Source organism: Mauremys mutica, chromosome 2, assembly GCF_020497125.1.
Source record: "Mauremys mutica isolate MM-2020 ecotype Southern chromosome 2, ASM2049712v1, whole genome shotgun sequence".
Taxonomy (NCBI): Eukaryota; Metazoa; Chordata; order Testudines; family Geoemydidae; genus Mauremys; species Mauremys mutica.
In genome coordinates this window covers 202,646,012-202,672,087 of record NC_059073.1, presented here as the reverse complement: position 1 = coordinate 202,672,087, position 26,076 = coordinate 202,646,012, and the positions used below count along the sequence as shown (strand labels likewise).

General features: G+C 41.4%; 1 protein-coding gene across 5 annotated transcripts in view; it reads right to left on the bottom strand.

The window, feature by feature from the left end:
• Window positions 1–2,712: 2,712 nt before the first annotated feature.
• AMPH (amphiphysin) overlaps window positions 2,713–26,076 on the bottom strand; it is a 185,798-nt gene continuing 162,434 nt past the window's right edge. For 3 of the 5 annotated variants that reach the window (XM_045003580.1, XM_045003581.1, XM_045003578.1), the window contains 5 exons: window positions 17,048–17,107; window positions 12,964–13,101; window positions 10,336–10,602; window positions 7,835–7,936; window positions 2,713–2,936 (listed from right to left, as the gene is read on the bottom strand). In XM_045003580.1, coding sequence (XP_044859515.1) covers window positions 2,829–2,936; window positions 7,835–7,936; window positions 10,336–10,602; window positions 12,964–13,101; window positions 17,048–17,107 — 675 coding nt within the window. In that variant the 3' untranslated portion in view covers window positions 2,713–2,828. The remainder of the gene's footprint in view (window positions 2,937–7,834; window positions 7,937–10,335; window positions 10,603–12,963; window positions 13,102–17,047; window positions 17,108–26,076) is intronic. The other 2 variants (XM_045003582.1, XM_045003579.1) reach the window with 1 other exon arrangement.

Sequence of the window (26,076 nt, the reverse complement as noted above, 5' to 3'; positions counted from 1 at the left end):
TGCTTTGCATTCTCCACAGGCACATTCCATCCCACAGCGGAGCACCCACAGGGACAAAACATCTAGAAGAACTCAAGTTACTATAAGGTAAGTAACTTTTCTCCTTCAAACCTTCGGAAGACCCTCCGCCCCCCGCCAATAAAAAAAAAAATTCTCCCTCATTCTAATTTCTCCCTTCCCTCTACTGCAACCCCTGTCTCCATCTAAAGGGCCTTTTAAATACTGCAGCTCACCTGTTACCACCTTCCACCTCTCCCTACCTTTTTCCCCCCATCAGGGAGAGGAAATGGTGATGGACTCCTGCTATGGGACAGATTCTACTCCAGATCTTCTGAGTCCTTCCTGTGTGACTACAAGCAGTAATTATGCATAGATGGTTGGATGTGCCTTCATCTGCCTCTGGCAGGGCTACCCTGAAATTAGACTTGCCAGAGGCTGGCACGCTTCAGGCAGGCACCTGAAACCTTCCTCTGCATCTGTAACTCTGGCTGCCTGCAGCCCATGTACTTCAGTGATTTAGAAGAACTGGAAAAGGCTCTGCTCCAGCAGGAGCAGTTCCCACATGACATACCAGCCACACTTGGCAGTAACCTGCAAAACGTAATCCATATCTAGATACTAGAGTGTCGTCATTAGTGGGTCTTACTATTTCTGGTATCCTGTGGACTTATGAACTGCCATTTTTCTTTTAAAAAGGGAGGCAAAATTGCAAGATGAAGAAAATAGTCACATAGTATTTATGTGGGGCAAAAGTATCCGTGATGGCTGTTCACCCCGGATCAGACCTTTCCTGTTTTAATATCTATGTGCTTTGTGTAAATTCTTGTGTAGACTGTATACCGGATACCAATGGCAGTGAGACCAACACCAGTGGCATTGAAGTAGCCATGGCATGGGACATAGTGTGTGTCAGATGCATTTAGCACCTCCAAGGCATCAAGTGCACAAAGTGCAGTCAGCATTGGTAAAATTAAGACATTCAACTGATCACTATGTCCTCCTGCCTCTTTTATCTCCTCTACTGTTCTGAAGCAACAGGGCCTGGAGTCCTCAGTCTGCTTGCTGTCAGGAGATGAGGACAACCGTGGTTCCAGGAAAGAGGTGAGGATGCTCCCTTTAATGCAGAGGGTTTTTTTTTTTACACTGTTTTACAGAAAACTAATGAAGTGTAAATGTCAAACACCATTTAAAGCAACGTGGGGCATGAGGACATCAAATCTGTGACATACACCAGCCACACTGGGTCTCATTTACCACCTCAAATTTGTGGAAGCAGAACTTGGGGTCTACTGCACCAGACCAAAACTGGTTCCCAAATGAGATCCTTTACTCTGGATCACTCAAAGCCAAGGACTTCTAGACCTATGGGAGCTACAAGATCAAGAGTTCTAGCAAGTCCATGAATGGATATGGAACCAGATGTCAAGAAAAGGAACTCGAGGAACATCCTATATGTTCTTAAAGATACACAGCCCCACAAACAGTGCAGTTCATGAAAGATTTTTCTTTTCAAGATTTGGATTCAAAGTAAAGTAAATGGACAAAGGGTGCAGAATAGAAAATGTGAACTACAGTTGTGCATTAACCAAATCCCAGGTAAGCACCTTCATTCGTGGTCAGAAACTAATTGGGGGTTAGAGCTCTAAGACAAATTAATTCTGTTTGAAGAGCAGGTATGAGATGGTTTGTGCTAGAACTCACACATATGGGTATCTGTTGTGCTGAATATCTTTGGGTGGGGGGGGAGGAATTTTGTTAGGATTATATTAATCCAATTTAACCAAACTTCAAAAACACTCTCAAAAACAGCTTCTTTTGGATCAAAGGTTTATTTTGAATGACACAACACTGAAAAACATAATAGTTTACAGATGATTTCTTGATACAGGATACATTATATACCTTATTTTAAAAGGATCTGTGATGGTGTGCTGCATAAATACATATAGTGAAAATATATTGTTTTTGTCCTTCTTAGATATTTTTTGTTTTCATAATTCAGCCAATTAAAGTATAGATTAGCATTATAACCACTCTATCCACACAATCTCAAACTATTGCAGCTAGAAATAGAGGAGACTGAGCCATGCCTTCCAATGTTTTAGCAGCAATTATATGATGGTTATAATTGTTCATCTCAGAATGAAAATTTCACATTACAAACACAGATACTGTATAATGTTTTTGGCAATGGAGCAGCTAGCTTTGTTTTGGAACAAAGCTATTTACTGTAATGCCAGACCTTGTAAGAGCAATGCATCTATTAATGATACTACAGAGTCAAAGAACTACAATGGAAGGTAACATGTTAATGCATATGTATCTGTATGCACTTATATACACACAAGCATATATGTGTATATATGTTCAAAAATAACATTGAAAAACTTTGCAGCAGTTCATTTTTTTAAACACATAACTTAATTTGACCTCATTACTAAAGGATTACTAATAAAATTTTCTGTAGTGCAGCAAGTCAATACAATACACTTAGTGCAGAGAAGTTAAGGTTCTCGTAGTGAGGAGGCTAATTTTAGATTTCATGGGAAAGGATCAAATACAGGATCACCATAGCTCCGACAAAGCACAAACAAACCTGTTGCCACATACGTGTGAACGAATAAGGACATTTCTCTTAATACATTTTTTTCATATACTGCTTCAGACAATGCTAACTTAACTGTTTGCATTCGTGCTCATTTGATGTGTCTGGCACCAGTCTGTAAACCATTAGCAGTTTAACTACAAAAGTGGGTTCCTGTGTTTCAAAGAGATTTAAAAACCTACCGGCTGAGCTTCTTATAACACTGTTATGCCTGAGCTGAGAACTACTCCAAGGGCTTTGTGAAGTTCTCTGGGAAAAGTCCCTTATAGGTTACTGCATCTCTGTACTGCAGCCAATCAGATTCTTTAATGCCTGTCATCCAGCCAGCCTCCTGCAAGGTAAAAGGGAGAGTTTATAGGCAGACAGCATTTTATAGGTGCAAAATTGGAGGATGTGTTGAGGTCCTTTTAAAATTCATAGTGTTTAATATTAGGGGTGTGTTGGGGGGAACCTTCTAACCCCAACAAGCTAGAGAAAACACATGTTTTTCCTTTCCAATCACCCTAAATTCTCCCCTTTTTATGCAGGATAGTTCACTGTGGTGCCTATAGTGGAAGTTGGTGGTGACAACAGTTCCTGGGTCTGCCACTATTAAAGTACCTCTAAGATCCCAAAACCATGTACCCATTACTTGAAACTTTTCCAAAGATCCAGGCTGAGGCAGACACCTGGCACTGAAAACTTCACACCAAATTATTATAGTTTGGCAATTAACTAACTGAAAGCAGGGTCTTACAGGGTCCAGTGTTGGGGAAACTTAACTTTCTGTAGTGCTAACCCACTCTCCTTCTAATATTAATTCAACGTCTTTCAAAATATATCCTCTGCTCTCAGCTCCAGACCTTTTTGGCTAGGTCAATGCTGCAGCTGGGAGTGAGCCTCCCAGCCTGGGTAGACATGATACTTTAGGTGTGCTCCAGCTAGCATGTTAAATAGCGCTGTGGATGTTGCAGCTCCAGTGGAGACTTGGCCTAGCCCCCTGAGCTGCAGCGTTCACACTGTGAGCTAACATGAAGCAGTTCAATTGACCACAAAGAGGTCCATGAAATACAATATATTGAACTGCTCCTATAACTTAGGGCAGCAGAGATTGCTAAGCAAATAGAGAGGAGATGTTGAGCATCCATGAAAGAGACAAAAATAGATGGAGTGGGGGGGGGAAGGAGAGAGTGGGCCAAATTTTCAGTGTCCTCAACGACCCTATAACTTTGCAACTACACTGTTGTTGTTTCACGTGTTAGGCACTGCAATTCGATGGCTTCTGTGCAGATCTCGCCGTTATAGTCTAACTTTAGGCATCCTTCTGCCAAGTGGAATCCACAGCCCCTAGTTAGGCACCCAGGCTTCCTATACAATGAAGGAGGAGAGCCCGACCCCTAGGAACGGGATTCACAAACACCAGCATGCTGACTTCCCTAAGCCAGCCAGTAGGAAATGCCAAGGAGGGGTGTGTGGCTAAGCCCTAGCCCTAGCAAGGGACTAAGGGCTAGTCTACACTAGAATGACTACAGCAGCATAGCTCTGCATGCTTTCACACAATAAAAAAAGGGAGAGAAGAGGTGGTCTCTTATATCCATAGCTCAGTGGTGGGAGACCTAGGATCAAATCCCCACTGTGCCTGATTTGGAGTAGGAACTTGAACGCAGGTCTCCCACCTCCCAGGAGAGTGCCTTCACCCTGGGCTATGGGATATTCTGGGCTGGGGGTCTCTCTCTATCTCTACTGTTCCACTTTGTAGAAATAAATATTCATTGGGCCAGAGAGTGACTCTAAGTACCTCAACCACTGGCTTTAGGTGGGAGACGTGGCTTCAAGTGCCTGCTCCACCTCAGATAGGGACAGGTGAGATCTGAACAGGATTCTTCCCATATTGTGTGGGACTACGCTAACCACTGGGTTATCAGCTATAAGAGAACAATATCCTCCTTCTGTGTTTTGTATGGGGCCCAATCCAATAGACACACACTTCGGCAGCCTCTGAGCAAGTCCACCAAATCAGGCCCTTCAGGCGAGATTGTGGCTGGGGGGATTAGGCAGTGGGTGTCAGGTGGTTGTGCGCACAACCAGAAATGTCGGCACGTAGAGGACGTCAACTGACAGAAACCTAAGTGCCTACAAGGTTAGCAGACAGCTAAATGGAGTTTTTTGGGCTCTAACATCTGGACTTTAAGATTTAGAGCTAGATCCACAAGGGGATTGAGGTGCCTTATCTACATATGCAAGTGTCTGTATCCTGGCCATTTAATTTTAATCATTTTTGCCTACAAGTGACTGTACTTGCAAAACGGTGGGCACACTTATCTGAATCCAGAATAGTGTAGGTCCCAAATTAGAGGCTGTTTTTAAGAATATGATCCAGACAGTCACCAAATAACGAGACATGATGGAAACTCCTGACGTTGCATTGGGATTATTTTCTCAGCGTGTACATGTAGAGGTTGAATGCTTTTGATAAAACTTTACACCACACAAAATTACATCAAATTGTGATTATTCAATGGCTTTCTGAAGCGTCTAGTCAGGGGTGAAATGGCTTTCTAATTTAATCAGGATTGAATACCACTGAAGCAGGTAAGAATGACAATATTTTAGACTGGCAGTGAAATAAACCAGGGTAAATTTAACTGAGAAAATACCTTTCAAGCATGTGGCATGATTGAGACAGAAGGGGCAGCAGTAAATGACAGCTTCCTGATCATAGGAAGAGGCAGATTCTGCTAGGAACAGGGGCTCACTAGAACTTATCTTAATCAATTCACCTCAAGTATATTAGAAAAAGTGGAGTCACCAGGATCAAATAAGCACACTTTGTGCTTGTTTGATATGATCTGAAACTATGAATCGATACTACCAAATATACAAGAAATATGGCTTTAGACAGGCCACTTTCGAAGGAGGAAAAGTGAACAGCTGAGATAAAAAAATGAAAAAACTCAATCTTCTTTTGTCCATCACTAGGGTACGCTGTGGTATTATATTAAGTTTAACAATGATGATAAACATGAAGGGTAAATGTGCACTGAATAATAAATGCTAACTGAATTCAGAAACATGACTATATAAAGGTCTATTTTCTCCATCAATACTGTGATGGGGCAAGGCCAGATGGCTACAGTAAAGTAGTGAGGAACAGTTAAACAAATCCCTGGTATCATGGTAACCAAATGGCAGTTGCTCCAGGTTAACCAAGAAACCTGGGGCCAATTAAGATCCTTCTAGAAGGCAATGGAGATAGCTAGATTGATTGGGACACCTGAAGCCAATCAAGGGCTGGCTGGAACTAGTTAAAAGCCTCCCAATTAGTCAGTGAGGTGTGGGTGCCAGGAGCTATAAGAGGGGGCAGTGCTGTTGGAGGAATCAAGCAGTACAAATCCATATCAGGTGTAAGGAAGGAGGCCCTGAGGTAACGGTGAAGGAGATATTGAGTAGGAGCTGCTGTGGAGAAGTGGCCCAGGGAATTGTTTAGCCTGAGGCTAACATACGTGTTCCTCACTACTTTACTGTAGCCATCTGGCCTTTCCCCATCACAATACACACAATTTACTCCAATTAATGCTAATAGGATTTACATGCAAACAACAAGAGAATAATATACCTTTATAGATTAACCCAGAAAAGACTATGCTTATACTTAATATTCCAAGAAAAAAGAGCTAAGGAATATGGCCCAGACCCTCAGAAGTATTTCAGTGCCTAACTTCCATTGACTTCAATGGAAGCTAAGGGCCTAAGTAGCTTTGAACCTGATTCTGTCATCCTCACATTTAGTACCTTACTCTGTGAATAATGCCATTGAAATAAATGGGACTGCACATGGATTAAGGTACTACTCAACTTGAATCAGGATAGCAGAATTGAGCTTTATAGAAGAATGTAGAGTTATGCTGAAAAAGTATGCAGTACAGTATACTAGAAATGTAAAAGAGAAATTATCCTGCTTGTATATTAAAGCAAGAGATCAGTTGATAACATTAGCACTTCTTAAAAGGAGTATTATGAGGACCCAATGTTGCAAACGTGCTGTCAGGAATAGTGCTTAGCATTCTGAATAGTCCCAGAGAAGACAATAGGATTATTTAGGGTTGTAAGGAATATTTCCAGCACTACTTACTTGCAGGATCAGGCCTCAAAATGACAGAAATAAGTTCTTCATATCTTCCCCTACCAATGGGGAACTACTCAACAATAAGAAGCTTGGTAAAATAGGTGCAGTACCTTCCTTGAACTCTTTGAAAAGGTAAAATAATTTCTCCACTGCCTATGGTAGAAGGTGTGTGTGTGTGTGTGGATCTATGTTTCAAGCAAAGCTGAAGAATGCTTTTTGTTCAAATCAAATTGTGATCTGGAGCTATGCTCTCATTCGGCCTTATCCTTTGGGAGTCTTTCCATTAACTTCAATGGGCATTAGATGAGGCCAAAGTTTAGAGTAATACAATGTTTTTAAATAGAAGATACAATTTTATATACTATTGCAAATGTTTGACATTTACATGAAATTAAAACATTTTTGCATGTTCCAAGAAAACGAAAACTCTGTTGCCAATCTTTTATGAACAACATGAACACTTTTTTGGGGGGGCCTGGTCCTCCACAGCCTATACCACTGGAGGGGTTGGCTGAAGCTGCCAGGTCTTTTGCTTGGGTAGGAAACTGCAGGATTAGTAGAAGCTGATATTTCCAGAACCAATACTGTAGGAAATTTAGACTTCCAGAGGGAAGAGTTAAAACTACAGAGTTACTATGCATAAATTGGTTGTAAGGTTACACAATTTGTGAGCATAATGCTCTATGGCCTAATTTGTATTGATCTGATCTGTTCAAATCTATATGTATAAACTCCAGACACTAGACTACCAATTTTACTGCAATGTTAAAACAAGATTTATAGTGTCCTAATGCACTATTTGTATGCATCTACTATGTGTAAATGAGTGTGTGTGAGAGAGAGAAAGAGAAGTAAAACCATAATTTAAAGCAGCCAAATGAAATCTAGAAGAATGTTGGTCCATAATGAAGGTTAAATCATACCATCAATACATCTACTGCATTTCCAGGTTATAATCCACATTGCCTTCTACTCTTAGATGAAAATGAAGTAAAGACAGCTTTAGTCTTAATATGTTCTAACAGTGACATTTTAAATGACTGCATTTCTTACCAACTCTAGATTGTTAGAAATATCTCCAGGAAAAGAAAAATAGCCAAAGAAATGGTTCCTCGGTTGTTTACCTGGTCATCTGTGGCCTCAGAAGGGATTACTAGCACAGTATCTCCTCGTTTTAAGTTAAGCTCGTCAGTATTAGCTGCCTCAAAATCATGTAGCACTTCAACCTGAAGAATACAAAACATGAGGATGTCATCTAGGGAAAGTACTAAGAAAAATTATGTAGAAACAAATTATCTCTTTCACGACTCACGTTTAACAATGTGCACCTGTACTGTGTTTTCAAACTCTCAAACACACTGCCATGGCATTGCCTCTCTTTCAACTGATATCACTGCACATACACTCCATTTTTTTTGTTTGATATGTCTGTTAATTCCATGTTTTTCTATTCTCTTCCATGAAGAAAATGACATATTAAATATGAATGTATTCACTCATTCCTTCAATGACAGGTGGGTCCTCTCAGCTCAGAGGGCTCTGGAGGATTGGTGATGCTGCAACATCCCATACGTACTGCTGCTTGGACAAATCCTGCTGTCCTTATTCATAGAATGGCATCACTGGAGGCTTTCCCGAGGAAGGGTGAAAGGATTTGGCCACCCTATCTTAGGCAAACTGAGCAGGGACTTAGAGTGATGCTAATGCCCTAGTGATATCTGCGGTTCTGGGCTTTTGATCTTACTCCTGAAGGAATCCTCCCTTTAAATAATAGTGAGGAAAATGGTATAATTCCAGCGGTCAGTTAAAGGTGTGGGTAATGGGAATCCTGCTGTGTGGACTGGAAAGCACTCTTGTTTTCTGGTAAATTAGGGCTATGATATTTCTCACTTCAACTAGTAATTATTGACAAGATAATCTGTTTGCAGAGCTAAACAGTTTCTTTAATTAAATAATTTTATCTCCATAAGTAGATACCATATTCTAGTTTCTTTGATGGCAACTAATCCCATGGCATCACTACAGCAAAGCCAGGAATGGTAATGTGCATTCTCACTTAACTCATGAGAGTTTGGTGAAAAATAGAGGAACACTGTCAGTGTGTCTTAAGTCATAGTAACATGATATGTCTCACTCTTAAGCCTGGTCTACACTAGGCGTTTAAATCGGTTTTAGGAGCGTAAAACCGATTTAACGCCCAACCCGTCCACACCAAGAGGCCCTTAATATCGATATAAAGGGCTCTTTAAACCGGTTTCTGTACTCCTCCCTAACGAGAGGAGTAGCGCCAATATCGGTATTAACATATCGGATTAGGGTTAGTGTGGCCGCTGATCGACGGTATTGGCCTCCGGGAGCTATCCCACAGTGCACCACTGACCGCTCTGGACTGCAATCTGAACTCGGATGCAGTGGTCAGGTAGACAGGAAAAGCCCCGCGAACTTTTGAATATTTCCTGTTTGCCTAGCGTGGAGCTCCGATCAGCACGGGTGGCGATGCAGTCCGAAATCAAAATAAAAAAAGAGCTCCAGCATGGACCATGCGGACGTGATCGCTGTAAGGGCAGGCAAATCCGTTCTATCAGCGCTCCGTTATAGAAGATGAAATTCAGAATCATTTTTAAAAATTCTCCAGACAGAACCCGGAAGTTCCAAGGGGCGGGGGAGGCTGCGGGAACTATGGGATAGCTAGGGAATAGCTACCCACAGTGCAACGCTCCAGAAACCGACGCTAGCCTCGGACCGCGGACGCACACCACCGAATTAATGTGTTTAGTGTGGCCGCGCGCACTCGATTTTATAAAATCTGTTTTACAAAACCGGTTTATGCAAATTCGGAATAGTCCCGTAGTGTAGACGTACCCTCACCTGTTATTTTTGAAGTTTGCAAAGAACATTTGTGTATGAGAACAGAAAAAAACAATCCAGAATAACTTGGCATAACCATGGCTTGTTATGGGACTAGTTAGACTGAACTATCCAAATTATAATAGAGAGCACATGAACTTCGCTCAGCTTATCTACTAGTCAATCATTCTGAAATAAGAAACATCAGATACCTGGGAACCAAGAAACACGAAGGTTCTTGGCAGCCAACAAACACTTAGGGCAGAATTTCTCAGACCTGCCCACTGAAATATAATGCTTTTCAACATGATCACCTTAAAAGCTACTCTAATAATATGTGGAATCTTGTTTGCATTGAAGTCAATTGCAAAAGTTTCATTGACTTCAATGGGGCCATGATTGCACTGGTAGATTTTCAGGCCAGAAAGGAACACTTTGATAATCTAGTCTAACCTGCTGCATAATGCAGGCCATAGAAATTCTCCCAACATATTAAAATATTTTCAGTGCTTTGATTAGATTAGTGCACTTGCACATTTGACTGAACGCCATAATTCTACATGGATCACGTTTGCACATAAAGAACAGTACAAGTAAAGTTTTATTTCCCCCTTTATGTAGAAAAAACAATTCAAGGAAAAATAGCTTGACATTTTTGCTATTTAACCACATAGCTGTCAGCCTAAATAAACTGTGCGCCCCTGGATATACTTACTTACACTTGGTGCTAGGTTTAAAGGAATGTTTAAAACAAGAGTGACTAAATACTCAAGTGGACCTTAAAGAGAAAGCCAGGTGGCATTCCATGGGCTGCATCATCCGCAGACACAGGCTGTTCCTCAGAAGATGTAGTTTGGATTTCTTCAATGGTTTTCTGCTCACTTACAACCTGGGAAGGTTCACTGGCATCACTTTCAATGCCCTGAGTGCCAACGTCTTCCACAACATCTTCGGATTCATTCACTATGACTTCATGTTCCTCTCCCTCCCCTTCGTTGTTTGATGCTGGCTCTATTACTAGTGAAGGGATGCTGCTGACTTTCTCCTGGGGGAAAAAAAAACAGAAAAAGAGAGAAATGTTAAGAGCATGATTAATTAGCCTCATTAGCACTGACCCCCTACTTGGTAAGGCAACTCCCATCTTTTCATGTGCTGTATATTTATACCTGCCTACTCTATTTTTCACTCCATGCATCTGATGAAGTGGGTTGTAGCCTACGAAAGCTTATGCCCAAATAAATTGGTTAGTCTCTAAGGTGGAACAAGGACTCCTCATTTTTATTTCTAAAAAGTATGAAACAAAACTTTTATTTATTTGCTTTTCTGTTTATGAGAGAAAATACGGATATATTTTCCTCTCGTGCGCAGCTGATCTTCTCACTGACGAGAGCTATGCTAGTGCATCTAGGGGATAATATCCTCCCAGTTTGTGACTGCTGGTCTCTATTCCTTCCCATGTCAATTCTCTATGTTACTTCCCATGGATTATAACTGTCATCACAGCAGACAATAAAACACTCTGCACCTTATTCTGTTTTCGCTTAGGCCCCTGTCCAACTTCCAGTGAAATTAATGGGAGTACTTCCACTAACTTCAAAGTGCTCTGGATCAGGCCATAACACTGCCGTAAATCAGAAGTAACTCCACTTATGTCAGTGAAGTAAGACTGGTGTAAACTTTGTGGAAGATCAAAGTCAGGCACGCTATATTCACTTGCAATAGTTTAAACACCAATTAAAGTTCTCCCTGATTTATATCAGCATAAATGAGAGAAGAGACCACGTGAAGCTCATTACAATCATGTTAATATAGGAGCCCTATTCAGACAGGATTTTAGGCAGCTGTCTGGGGTGTGCAACCCTTTAAAGGCCGCATTTGCCAGCTATTCACCTAGCCAACATATCAATTCAGCCTGGTGCTCAAGGGAAATACCTCTCCCCCAGTTCTTTAGCATTTGTCATTAATGTGTGTGGGTGGAAGAGATTGTGTAAATGAGTTTCCCAAATCTCAGTCTGTACCTCTTCTCCCAACCCCCCATGGGGAAGCAGGTAGAACAGAGGATTACCAGGTCTATCCATTGTTTTATTTATATTGTCTGGGTTAAAAATACCCCCAAACCCTACATAAAGAGAGAATTTGTATTGATGGGTCAGGGGCTGTTCTGATTATTATTAATTATTTGTACTGTGGTAGCACCTAGGGGGCCTCAACTTCATTGTGTAAGGCACTACATAAGCAATACACAACCTGAAGATCTTGAGACAACAGGAGGGTGATTGAAACAAACAGATGTGAAGAGCCCAAGGTGATGGTGACATGGAAGTCCTCGATCCCTAGAGTGCCAGAGTAACACCTGGGGTCTTTTCTTTGGTCTCCAGTTGCTGAAAAGCTGGAAGCCAGCCTGACCACACACTAGAACAGGGGTAGGCAACCAATGGCACGGGTGCCGAAGGCGGCATGCGAGCTGATTTTCAGTGGCACTCACGCTGCCCGGGTCCTGACCACCAGTCCAGGGGCCTCTGCATTTCAATTTAATTTTAAATGAAGCTTCTTAAACATTTTAAAAACCTTATTTACTTTACATACAACAATAGTTTAGTTATATATTATAGACTTCTAGAAAGAGACCTTCTAAAACATTAAAACGATTACTGGCATGCGAAACCTTAAATTAGAGTGAATAAATAAAGACTCGGCACACTGCTTCTGAAAGCTTGCCGACTCCTGCACTAGAATATCCTTGCAATTTATTTCTTCTAGAGTTGCATAGGATTCAAGGCTTAACTTTCACAGGTGCCCGGGGGCATGAAGGGCAGTTTGGTACCCAACTCCCAATGGGAATAAGTGGGAGTTAAGCCTTTGCTACCCTGTGTGCCTCTGAAAATCTCCCCCATTGAGCACTCACCACTCCTATTGACTTCAATGGGAATTACATGTGCTCAGCATCTCTGAACACCAGTGCACTTGATCTTATTTATCATTGGGAAAAAAAGAGCAGTTAGATAAAAAACACATCTGAAGAGTCTCAAAGCTCTGTTTAACAAGCCACTGCTCTTCAGATTTCTAGCTAATGGAATGAAATAGCTTCTGCTTAGCTTTAGGATTAATTGAGCCTGTTATAAACCCCAGAACACATCTGAGAAGTATCTGTCAATTGTAAAGTCATCAGAAATGATTTTTGGCACACTGGGCCAGATTCCCAGCTGGTATAAATTGGCATAGCTCCATTGAAGTCAGTGGTGCTACTTCATACCAGTGTCACTTAAAGCAGAATGGGAGCCAATATGGACAGATACGTCATCGCTCTCCTGAGAAGGGGTGTTGTGGTAACTCAGGCCAGGAGACATGAACAGTCCAGTATTTTTTTTTGTGTAGTGCTTCAGAAAGCATCCTGACAACATCTTACCTGAGCCACCTCTGCTTCCTTCTCTTCTATTTTAGGTTTATCACCTTCATCAGCTGTTTCAGCTGCAGCAGCACCTTCACTGGCTTCAGTTACAACAACATTTTCAACTGCACCTGCATCTTCAGTTACAGCTACCATCTACAGCCAACAGAAAATGGAAACCGTTCAGCCACATCCATCATTCTGGACAACAGCTATTCACCAACTGCACCTAGGCCACTTTAAAGAGCTCCAGTCTTTGATCAATAGATAGATAGATATAAACGGGTATCAATTCACTTATTTAGATCCATTAGACAATAATAATAATAGGGAGATATACCTATCTCATAGAATTGGAAGGGATCCTGAAAGGTCATCAAGTCCAGCCTCCTGCCTTCACTGGCAAGACCAAGTACTGATTTTGGCCCCAGATCCCTAAGTGGCCCCCCTCAAGGATTGAACTCTCAACCCTGGGTTTAATAGGCCAATGCTCAAACCACGGTGGGCTTTATTGTGATCCCACACTGGTTTTATACCAAGGTAATGCCACTGATTTCAATGGAGTGTCTCTGTATTTACATCAAAGTAAATACAAAGAGAATCATGCTGTTAGATGCTATTCTGCAACTTATAATTAAAGGTGGGAAAAACCTGTTATGATGCTTCCTTAGTATATTTAGCGGCATCGACAAAGTTACTTCTTCAGGGAAGGTTTCCTAAGGCATTAGCTAAAAGAAAAATGGATTAAAGGCATACGGCTGCATATTGGGATGGCTCCTTACTGGGCACAGATATAAAACACATTCTACAATAAAAAAAAAAGTTTTAGAGCAGAGTTTGAGGGCTCATTTGCCTTTAAGCTGCATTGCTGGAGAATTTGCCTCTAGGAGAGGGCAGAATGGGTCTGCACTGCCCTTTACACATGGGTTCGGCTGGAGAAGGGCCACTTTCACCAGGGCTGCGGCTCTATAGGAACCCAGCAGCGGAGGCTCTCCATGGAACATAATGAATGGATGCCTTGGCCACATCCCCTCCCCAGCTAGTGTCATCTGCTAAGGGGGCTCGGCAAAAATGAAAATTCATACTCCACAACCAAGCAGCTTCATTATGGTATTTCTGTTTATCACGCCATAGTGAAATTGGGGGTAAAAATGATTCACTTTCCCCTCCACCACTGCGTGAATCCCCTCCACCACTGCATCTAGCAGAATAGGCTTTGGTGGCTAAGAGTCTGATAATCCTTGTTGCCTCATATCAGATAGCTGCTTCATGGATAAGGCTGATCACATCCAATCTGAGTTGGCTGCCATCATTGCTGGACATTACACTGGTCCCTGCCATCATTAACTCTTAATGAGGCTGGTAAACAAATCTTTCCAATTTTCTTTACAGAAGATAAGAAAAGCTAAAATATATTGTGTGAATTTATAGAGAGACTTTAATTTTAATTGCATTTGACACAGAATCAAGTATACACGGCTTTAACGGGCAGCCAGATCAAATTATACCAGCATACGTCATGGGACTTGTGACTAAAGACATCAGGGCAGGCCTTCTTTGTACTACCAATTTCAGCAGTCTTGCTTCAATAAGAGATTTAAATAAACAATAGTTGTAAAAACCCAGAGAGAAGCTAATGGAGGAGAGATGGGGGAGGCAGTGCATATTAGTTTGCTTTTATACACTATGCTTCTAACAAAATTCTATAGAAATTGATCCTGCTATCTGATGTGATCAGAATCAACACTTCTTTTCTATTTATTGGATTTGTGCAGTCCATTTTCCATGAAGGAAGCATGTTCTAATTTCACAAATATCAGTCCTAAAACACAGTACACCTAAATAGTCAGACTCTGACAGCCCTTTCTCATAAGTCACCGTATGTACAGCATGCATCAAAATGGAATGATAATTCATTCTTGTGACAGACTATAACAAGAAAAGAAAGAAAATCGTAAATATGGGATTTTGTTGATATTACCAGAGTAAGTGGCAAAAATGAAGCCATTTCTCTCTATCATATCTCAACATTTTGGATTAGCCCCTTAGCTATTTAGGATGAAATCCTACCTCCATTTAAATCAATGGCAAATTTCCCATTTACTTCACTGAGACCACAATTTCACCCTAGGTAGCAGTGGTGAATAATACAGGTATTTGTATATCTACATATGCTACCTGATTTCATATTGTAAACAAACCCTCCTGTATACAAAAAAGGTGTAAGTAAGAGGAGAAACATGGCCCAAGGTATTTACTGCTGGGGGAAGTCTATGAGTTAATAGGATCTAGTCCATAATGTTTGACCTGAATACTGCATGCCAGTTTTCACTAATTTAAGATTGGTCTCAGTGGCTGGATTTAAAAAGGGACTGGATAATTTTTATAATTAATTATAATTGTAGCTAAGCAAGCTAATATAATGCTATGGGGAACTAAAGCTCATGCTTTAGGGAATAAATCCATTGCCTGCAGAAGTCTGGATGGATTTCCCATGTACAGAACTGCACAATTGGCTAAACAAATAATGGTGAGAGTGTGTGGGTCTCTCTCTCAAGCATCACATACCACCTTCTGCTGCAGGCAGGATACAAGACTCGATGGATAGAGTTTGGCAGCTGTTATGCATTGAACAAATATTGCCAATTTAAATATGAGATTCGATGCATGTGTGTGCGGGGTGAATGTGCCATGCAAGAGAGGTTGAGTTTACATATACACTATACTAGAGAGCTTGATGAACAGTTACATTTTGAAGACATTAGTCAGCTTACACTTTGTGGACAGTAAGGGATTTCTTGAATACAAGCTGCTGGAGCAGACATATCAAGAGTGACAAGCCAAAGGCTCTAAAAGAAAGATGGTGTTGTATTTGGTATTATTTCAACCCTCAGATTTAGAGAAGTAGGGCTTGATTGACCACTACATTACTCCATTGTCATGCATGTGTAACTCCATTGATTTCAATGCAGCTACGCTGGTGTAAAATTGGAATAATGCAGTGGTGAATCGGGCCTATAATTTTCTGTTTAAATGGGAAAAAAAACCAGCATTACACTTCAGGGCTTGATTCTCCATTCACGCCAATGTAAAGCAGTAGCAATTCTAGTGAAGTCAATGAACCAAATTCTACCCTCAGTTACCCTGGCGTAAATTTGGAGTAACTTTACTGATAGTAGTAGATTTACTCCAAATTTACACCAGCATAACTGAGAGCAGAATTTGGCCCATTGGAGTTACAATCATCTGAAACCAGAATGAGTAGTGAATCGGTCTATGATATTGTAGCAAATACTTACATAACAGAGTTCAGAAACTTATAAAAAGAGAGGTAGTTAGCATCTTGCAGGATTGGACCCAAATTGAGGAGTTACTGGAGTTTACAGTTTCCTTATTTTTCAATCCTTTTTCCTATTTCTGGATGTATTTAATTTCCAGTCACTAGTGCTGAAATCCTCATGTTACTCTCGCCATAATTTAAAATGCATTGTCAAGGTTGCACTTTAGTAAACAAGGATCCAGAATAAATAGTATATGTTCTCTCACACATATGAGAACATAACCTAAAACAAACAGTTGATCAGAGGGTACCTGGTCTTAAAGAGAAATTTAATATTTCATTAAACCTTTTAGTTGTTTTTAACTATATCTAATGAAATGCCCAATTTGTGCTTTAGAAAATAAAGTTGTAAGATAATTATATTCTAACTTCTCTTTCGGTTTAGGGCTTAGCATTCTAGAAAAATGGAATGATGAATGAAAGCAATTTAAAAAAAAAAGACACTATTAGCAGCATAGACAAACAAATCCACAGGAAGTGTTAAAGCCTTTCAAACTCCATGGCAGCATATTTTTTGTTCATTCTGAATGTCAATAGAAACAACATATCACCTACCGCATAACCACATTCTTACCTGTCCTAAAATATTTATGATAGTATACTACTGCAACAGATAGGTTCTAAAATAGGTCTCAGTTGAATTGACCAGTTCTACTGGCCTGCATATTCATAACATGGAAACAAAAAACCAACACACAACTTTGTGACACTTTTCTTGAAATATTAAAGAACATAGACCCTCCTACAGCTCTTCATATTTACCTCACTCCCTTCCTCAGCAATCCCAGTTGCCTCCTTTTCACCTGCTGTGACAGTCTCCTGCTAAAAAGGAAAAATGGTCAGCACATTAATTTAGAGTTTTTGTCAACCGAAAAGTATGCATTAATAAAATGTAATGGCAGCAGGGCATGTACTGGATGCAACAAAATGAATAGTTGAAGCTCAATGGCAGAATATATGGAAGCTTATTCAGATATTGTCTGGCAAAACAAACCATTCTTATTACAACACAGCATCAGAGCAACAAGTCAGCATAGCCTTAGAACTAAGAAAATTAATCGTTTCCTCCCGCTTCATCACCATTATCATGCTGAGAATTTGAAGAGCTCCATTATTAATTTTTTATGGTTATTCTCATGGTAATGTTAGCTTTGAAAATTTTTGGATAAGTACCTTCCTCAGAGTACTGCTGACCTTCTGGATTACAGCAATCTCAAACTTTTCCTATAGCTGGCTACAACTGTCGTCGTCCCTCCTCCCCGTAACACAACATTTAATTCATATTTTCTTCTTGGGATTTCTCAAAAATGAGAGACTCTTTTTGATGCTCATTGGACAGTGATTCATTTAAGTGAACTGTGCAGAAAGCAATGTTGTTGCACAGAATGTATTGTTTCCCAATTAACCAAGGGCTGGTCTACACTACAAAGTTAGGTTGGCTTAACTACATTGCTTAGGGCTGTGAAAAATTTCACGCACTGTGAAACATAGTTAAGCCTCTCAGAAGAACCTCTTCCATTGCTGTAGTAATTGTCCACACCACAGCGGCGCATCTGTAGCCATGCTGCTGTAGTGTTTCTAGTGTAGACATGCCCACAACCTACTTTAAGGTCTGATTCAATGGGGCTCAAACATATGCCTAAAGTTAAAAGTTAAGAATGTGATCAAGTGCTTTGCTGAATAAGGGCGTCAGGTCTTTTCATGAGGTACTCAGATGTGTTAAAAAACTACTATGATGTAACTGGCTCCCCATACCTGGTATTTTCTTCAGTGTAGGTGGGATTTAACACTAAGGCCCTCTAGACAGGAGGAGTAAAACTGTACTAACTGCAAGACCTGTTGGAAAACAGATGACAAGTACATTTCTTCCAGAACTTTTCTGGACAACCATTTCCTAGCTGTTTTCCAGTTCTATTGTAGCATGCACAGTTTTAACACCAAGGTAGACGCAGCTGTGGACAGGGATTATTTAAAGACAGGCTATATAATCTACCTTCATAGAAAAATTTTAGCATGCTTTCTGAATGTGGGGGTAACCCAGTCTGCATCAGTATTGTGTATGAACACAAAGCATGTTACAGTCATGTTTGGCTACAGCCATAGCCGAAAATAGTTTACACATAATAATGTAGACAGAGTTTCAATTAGCAATCTTCACAAGCCTGTAATTGTCACTCCAGAATTGCACAAACTTCATTAGAAATGGTTGGTTTTTTTCCCTAACAAAAGGATGCTGTGTTACTTCTGAACTTCATATCAATCATGTTTTTTAATCTAATCCTCTAGTATTGCCTGCAGTCACATCATAAGCCCTAAGCATGTCCAGATGCCAGGGCAAGTCAATTGCTATCAGCTGTGTTACTATGGAAACCTCTCACAGCTTTATCCTGTTAAAATTACAGTGTTATATAACCCTTTTTATTATTATTAATTCTCCTTTGACGCTACCAAAGCTGACTTCTTGAAATTTTTTTTATCTATTTACACTGCAAGCGTGAGTGAGAATTTAGATGCATGAATATATGAACAAAGCTTGATCATAAAATTATAATTTCTTATAAGAAGTAAACACACACACATGCACCAAATGCAATTTTCTGCTGAGTTGACTTACACAATTTTTTTTATATTGATCATATAAAAATGGTCTCTCTCAAACTGGCACTTTTGCTGATTAGTACCCTGCCTTTTTGTATGCTTACTGGGAAACTTATAAATGTATGCCATAACATACATTTCTCGGTCAACTTACCTTCAGAGGTGCCAACCCTAAACACCACTGTGCACTCATCTAGAGATGTGCGTATGTCAGACATGACCCATTTCTTTATTTTAAAAACATGCTGCACTATTATACAGTCATAATCCCAAACAGCACAGTTCACAATCATTATTGCATTAGTGTAGAATACTCTAGCATTTTTATAATGAAGTGTTCACAGAGCTTGCCGTATTTCACAACTCTTACTATTCAGCTGAAAGTTTGTGGCCTAGTGGGAGGAAGGAAGTGTTTAAGAGAGAATGTGTTGATGGGAACCTATTGTGATGGGTTAGATCACAGAACCCCCCTTGGGAGCTGCCACCTGATGTGCCAAGACTACTTCTACCCTTGCTTTCCCTGCCAGCTCAGGACTCCAGCACCCTGTCTTGCTGAGCCAGACACTCCCGTCTGCTCCAACACAGACCCAGGGTCTGAATTACTCACCCCAAAGCTGCAGGTTTACCTGAAAGCAGCTAACAGAAGTGTTCTTGTCTTTAACACTCAGATGCCCAACTCCCAATGGGGTCTAAACCCAAATAAATCTGTTTTACCCTGTATAAAGGTTATGCAGGGTAAACTCATAAATTGTTCACCCTCTATAACACTGATAGAGAGATGCACAGTTGTTTGCTCCCCCAGATATTAATACATACTCGGAGTTAATTAGTAAAAAGTGATTTTATTAAATACAGAAAGTAGGATTTGAGTGGTTCCAAGTAGTAACAGACAGAACAAAGTAAGTCACCAAGCAAAATAAAATAAAACACGCAAATCTATGTCTAATCAAACTGAATACAGATAATCTCAGCCTCAGAGATGCTTCAGTAAGTTTTTTCCTCAGACTGGACACTTCTGAGGCCTGGGCACAATTCTTTCCCCTGGTATAGCCCTTGTTCCAGCTCAGGTGGTAGCTAGGGGATTCTTTATGATGGCTCCTCACCTCCCTTTGTTCTGTTCCACCCCTTTATATATCTTTTGCATAAGGCGGGAATCCTTTGTCCCTCTCTGGGTTCCCACCCCCTTCTTCTCAATGGAAGACACCAGGTTAAAGATGGTGACATGATCACATGTCACTGTAAGACTTCATTACCCACTTGCCAGCACACATACATACAGGAAGCCTTACAGGTAAAACAGAGCCATCTGCAGTCAATTGTCCTGGTTAATGGGAGTCATCAAGATTCCAAACCAACATTAATGGCCCACACTTTGCATAATTACAATAGGCCCTCAGAGTTATATTTCATACTTCTAGTTTCAGATACAAGAGTGGTACATTTATACAAATAGGATGATCACACTCAGTAGATTATAAGCTTTGTAATGATACCTTACAAGAAACCTTTTGCATGAAACATATTCCAGTTACATTATATTCACTCATTAGCATATTTTTATAAAATCATATAGACTGTAATGCCACACCCATAAAAGCCCATTTGCTAGGCACAGCACCTTAGCAAGAAAACATTTAAAAATAATGGACCAGATTCTCAGAGGGTGTAAATCATCTTAGCACCACAGAGCTTTTCCAATTTACACCAGAAGAGGATCTGTCCTAACATTGCAGCTGTTTTCTTGTCCCACAGTCATATCAGGCCCTGAAGTTCAAGAATGAGTTTGGTCACTTGTACTGGGTCCCGTGGAAGGGCTTGATCCAATGAACATCCTTTTACTTGCAATGTTATGTTCAAAAGTGTGGTGAGGTGTTAAAGCCTACTCCCAACACAATTTGTAGAATATATATCTTGGTCCCATCTCTATTGGTTTTCATTCCTGTGGAGTATCTTGTCCACAGTCTCATGATAGCAAATGTTATTTTCCAAGATGCTTTAATATTAATCTATGGATATTTTATCTTTTGACCATTTAGTTCAGCTAATATTTTCCTTGATAGCATGGTAATATCCTTGATCATTGTCATTCCTACCTGAGTTTCTGATTTTCTAAGTTTGGCTACCTCACTGCTATATATTCCAACATGGGATAGAATCCATTGAAAAATCAATTTATTTCCTTGCTCTCTGATCCTCTGAGCCTCCTTATGAACTGTATGGTTGATAGCATTCTGATTTCTTGAAAAAGAACTGAGGATTGCTTCTTGCAAGGCAACAATCATGAGAACATCCACCTCTATTTCTGGGTTTTTTTTCCCATTTTTGAATACACTGAAAATAGCTTTCATTTCAGCCATATAATTCAAATTGATGTATCCCGACCTAATGCTCTTCCTTGTACTCCCTCCATTGAGGCTACCAGATGTAGACACACAACCACCATTCTTGAAGTATTTGTCTGACGAACCACTGGTGTACGCATAAATCTGTTTGCCTTGTGACTGACACTGCTGGATGGTCTTTTCTTCCATTTTCCTTAGTGAAACCAAGTCCAGGTGTTCCTTCGAGCAAGGTTTCAAAAGAAAGAGATATTTACCAAAGTAAATAGGTTCACATGGAGGAATTAATGGGCATACAAGATTCTTCAGGCACTTTACCTTCCTATCATCATGAAATGCTGCTCTTTCTTTAGTAGCCTTTACGCCTCTTTTGAAACAAGACAATCCTTTCAGCCTTGATTTGGTTTTTCAGTTCCTCAGCAATGACATTCAGATGATGATTTCCATATCAAATTAACTGTTCTTTGCTATGATTCTCAAGAGGTTAAACATCAGACTCGCAAATTGCTGTTGGAGTAGATGTTACAGATGCAGTTATCAGGTGAACTGCAGACGACTGCAGAATGTCAGTCTTGGCAAGGCTACTGGGTGCAAATGTGTTACTAGAGAGATGAGGCATTTTCAAGTATTGGGAGATTATTGTTTTCAGAGACCTAACACAAGAACCCCAATTGGTACTGGAGTTTCATGAGGGATGTTTCAGTCTCTTCTTTGCTTTGACTGCAATATTTGTGGTCCAAACCTTAGTTCTGTGGCCAAGGTCATTCCAAAATATACAAGGTTCTTCTCCAACAGCAATACCTACTCCATCCAATAGTATGGTAAATGGACTTTTTTTGGCTGGACTCAGCTGGAATATGTTCCTCTGCCTGACTAATTACAATTACCAAGTTGTCATTCAATTCATTCTCCATTACAGCTATTTCATACATGTATGCATATGATTTCAAGCAGCCTGGCAGTTCAAAGGAGCTCAGCAGGAAAAGAAGAGGACTTAAAACTGAGGCGTGAGGAATTCCCACACTGACTGGTCTTGTCACAAAAAGTACCATTTAGTCTTACTGTTGTTTTTCTGTACTGTAGCAAATCTCTTATCCAGAGGCACATTTAGCCACAAATTCCCATCTCTCTAAATCTCACTCAGAGTTTATCATGCCAGACTCTATCAAGTGCTGAACTGAGATAAAAAAAAAAAAGAGAGAGAGACTCTTATTGATGATTGTGGTGGCTTTAGTTGGAATCCATCAATAACAGGCTGACAGAAGGCCACCATCAGGTCCAAAGTTGAGTGAAAGGCCTGTATGCCATTTGGGTACGTTCTAGCTTCCCTTCTTTTAGAAGCCACTATAGGAACTTTGATTGTACCATTCTTTCCATTATCTTATAGAAGTGACTAGTGAAAGATACAAACTGCTAGCTTCCTGGAGAAGAGGGATCCCTGCCAGTCTTAAGAAGAGGAACAACAATTGCTGACTTCCACTGTTTAGGTACCTTCAGTCGTTTATGCCATCCAACAACCTGGCTTTAGCCCTCTTCCCAAAGTGCTTTATCATATGTCCATAGATAAGGTCCAGTCCTTGGGATTTGCTTGGTTCAAACTTCTATTGCATCTTGGAGCTCGCATATAAGAGATCTTTTTGACGCTAAGATACTCAGTTGGATATGTAGCCATGGTTTTAGATTCTCTTGGGTCTTTCCTCTTGAATAAGCCATCTTGTGTTTTGCACCAGCTCTGTCCTCATCTTTACATGTCAGCATGCTATTTATCTGTCACAGTCTCTCTCACATACATGTCCCAGAGCCCTCAGTTTTAAAAGAACCTCATGCTCCAATCTGGCACCTGCAATTAGTTGCAAGCACAAAATTTTGACCAGAGTTAATTGCAGGTGCCGTCCATGGCACTTCCATACCTAACTATCTCATTGCACTCCCAAATCATAAATTGTGTCCACAACTAGATGCAACCACAATCTTGTAACCTCAGATTGAGGGCTGCTTTTTAAAATGAAGCCCAATGTATACTGAACTCATTTTGTGCTTGCCAGGATCATAACAGGTGAGAGTCTCATGCATAGTTGAATAGAACTATGAAAAAAATATAGAATTTAGTTTAGACTCTGACCAATTTAAGGGAGGGGACACCATGCGAGCAGCCATTACCAGGGATTCTCACAATAAAAATTCTGGTGGCTTCAGAGTGCGGCCACCAAATCTTGCTGCTGGCCACACTGACACTTTTTCCTAAAATACTTATTAACCTGAGGAAAAACAAATAAATATGCATGTATACACACATCCAGATCATTGTAATTTATTTATGTAGGTTATTTTTATGGACTCAATAATAAAAATAATGCTGTGAAAAGTGATATTTGTATGTTTGTTAGTATCATTTTTCACAGTAAGTCCTGGCAAACTAAGACCTGGATGGAGGGGTGGGGACTGAGGCAGTGGGTGCCACGGAGGATGGATGGAGGGGTGGGGGCTGAGGAAGCAGAGGCCAGGGGAATGGATGGGTGCCCCCGTCACCGCATGGGCTGGGGGGGTCGGCACCCTGAGCCTCACCTACTGGAGCCCAGGGTCGGTGCCCGCAGTTGTGTGGCCAGGGCCAGGGATCAGTGCCCATGGCTGGGGATCAGCACCCACTGCCACACGGCTGGGGATCAGCAACCACTGCCACGCGGCTGGGGATCAGCAACCACTGCCACGCGGCTGGGGATCAGCACCTGGAGCTGGCATCTGCTGCTATGTGACTGGGGATTGGTGCTTGGGGTCCACGCCTGCTGCTACACAGCCAAGTCTAGGAGTCAGTGTCCTGGGCCAGCACCCACCGGATCCTGGGGTTGGTGCCTGCTGCCGCATTACCGAGGCTGGGGATCTGCACCCCTGGCCAGCACCTGCCAGAACCCAGGGTCGACATCCAGGAGCAGTGCCCAGGGTCAGCGGCCAGGGCTGGGGGTCATCTGCCTCTGGGGCTTGGGGCTGGTGCTTGGGGTCTTCACCTGCTTCCGCATGGCCAGGGCTAGAGGTCAGCATCCAGAGCCCCCACCTGCCAGAGCCCAAGGCTAGTGCCAGGGATCTGCACGCAGGGCCAGCAGCTGCTGGAGCTCAGGGTTGGTGCCCGGGGTCAGTGACTAGGGCTGAGAGTCGGAGTGCATGGACGGGGTCAGCGCCTGGGGCCAGCGGCCACCGGCGGGATTGGGGGTCGGTGCCACGCGGCCAGAGCCAGGGACTGGAGCCCACTGCTGCGCGGCCAGGGGTTGGAGTCTGAAGCCACATGGCTGGTCTCCTAATCTGCAGCCAGGCTCCCTAAGTCCCCGCTGCCCAACCACCCCAGGGCTGAAGTCCGAGCCCCACTAAGCTCCCAATCCTCCTCACAGGTAGAGAACTCACCTTCCTCCTTCAGCATCGTGCACCATCTGTCTCCAGAGACGTGCAGAGTGGCACATCCAGGGGCAACGGTGAGGAAGGGGAAGGGGCCGATGCTTTGCCACACCCCTCCCCCCCCATCACCACCCAGGAGGCTGTTGTGGCCACAGGGAAACATCCTGGTGGCCGCATTAGACCCAAGTCACAGGAGAGCTCTCTCAGAACTACTAAGCGTAACTAATAAAACAAGGATCTCTGAATAGCACCCCCTAAGCATCAGTGTGTTCCATACAACATACAAATGAACATAATAAGGTTAACTAACTTTTACATTAAGACACCACATTGTTGCCTTCTTCATTTCAAATCCAATCTCTTTTTCCCCCACATGTAGCGGACTGTCTTGAATATAAATTACTACTATATTTGGTGATATATGCTGACATTTTTAATTAATGCACCTCCTCCCCACATGTGCAGCAGAACATCTGCCCAAAGAGCATTCAAAACATACAGCCATGCTCAGAGTTGTGGTCGGTGTTTAACTGAAGATGTATCGGAGTTTGAAGGTGAAAAATGGACACAGTGGAAAGAGCATTTTTAATCAGAAAAAGAAACAGCACAATGGCTAGTGTACCAGGAGCTTTTTTACATGGTATTCTATTTCTATCTTTGACTAGGGCATAGAAATAGGTGGCAGAACTGTCTCCAAAGAACTGCATTAGTGGTGAGACTGCCCTTCCTATACCAATGTAAGCTGATGATGCCTCTACTTTCCCTGGTGCTACGGAACACTGTTAGAGGATAGCATTAGTGTACATATTGCACCTTAGAATGCCAACCACTGCCTTCCCCGCAAAAGTGAGAAAATAAACAACAGCTCAATTGTTGCCGATAACTAATAAAAACCTGCAGTTGGTCAATGGCACTTGAGCCCTGAAGGACAAAGGAAGGGGCATGAAGTAAGTTCCTGTACTGCACTGACAGAATGAGACACTGGAATGAGGACACGGAAACACAAATGGAAGAATGGCCTGTTTTTTTCTCCTTTCACTCCCCCCCATTAAGTATGTTTGTTGAAGGAAAAATAGAGGATGAAAGAAAGTACCCATGTATCTGACTGCAGAAAATACCAGACTGATTTTTCAAGAACTATTCACATCTAAGAGCCATTTGTGTTAGTAGGACTTATGCCTCAATAAGTAGTACTTCAGGATTTGGCCTTTGGAAAATATACTCTTATAATATTACTGAATGAGACCTATTGGTATGGATCTGAAGCTTACTATAGGTTAACATATTACTTAAATCAGCTATTACAGCTGGTTGAAAAAACAAATTTAGTCCCTCCCTCCGTGCCCCATTTGCAAATCATTAAGGTACCAACCTGGATTTCTGCAAATGCATTTGTTGTTTCTAAGTATTTACTAAACAATTTGGGCAATCAATTTTCAGGCAAAGGATGGTTTTTGAACAGTTCCCTTT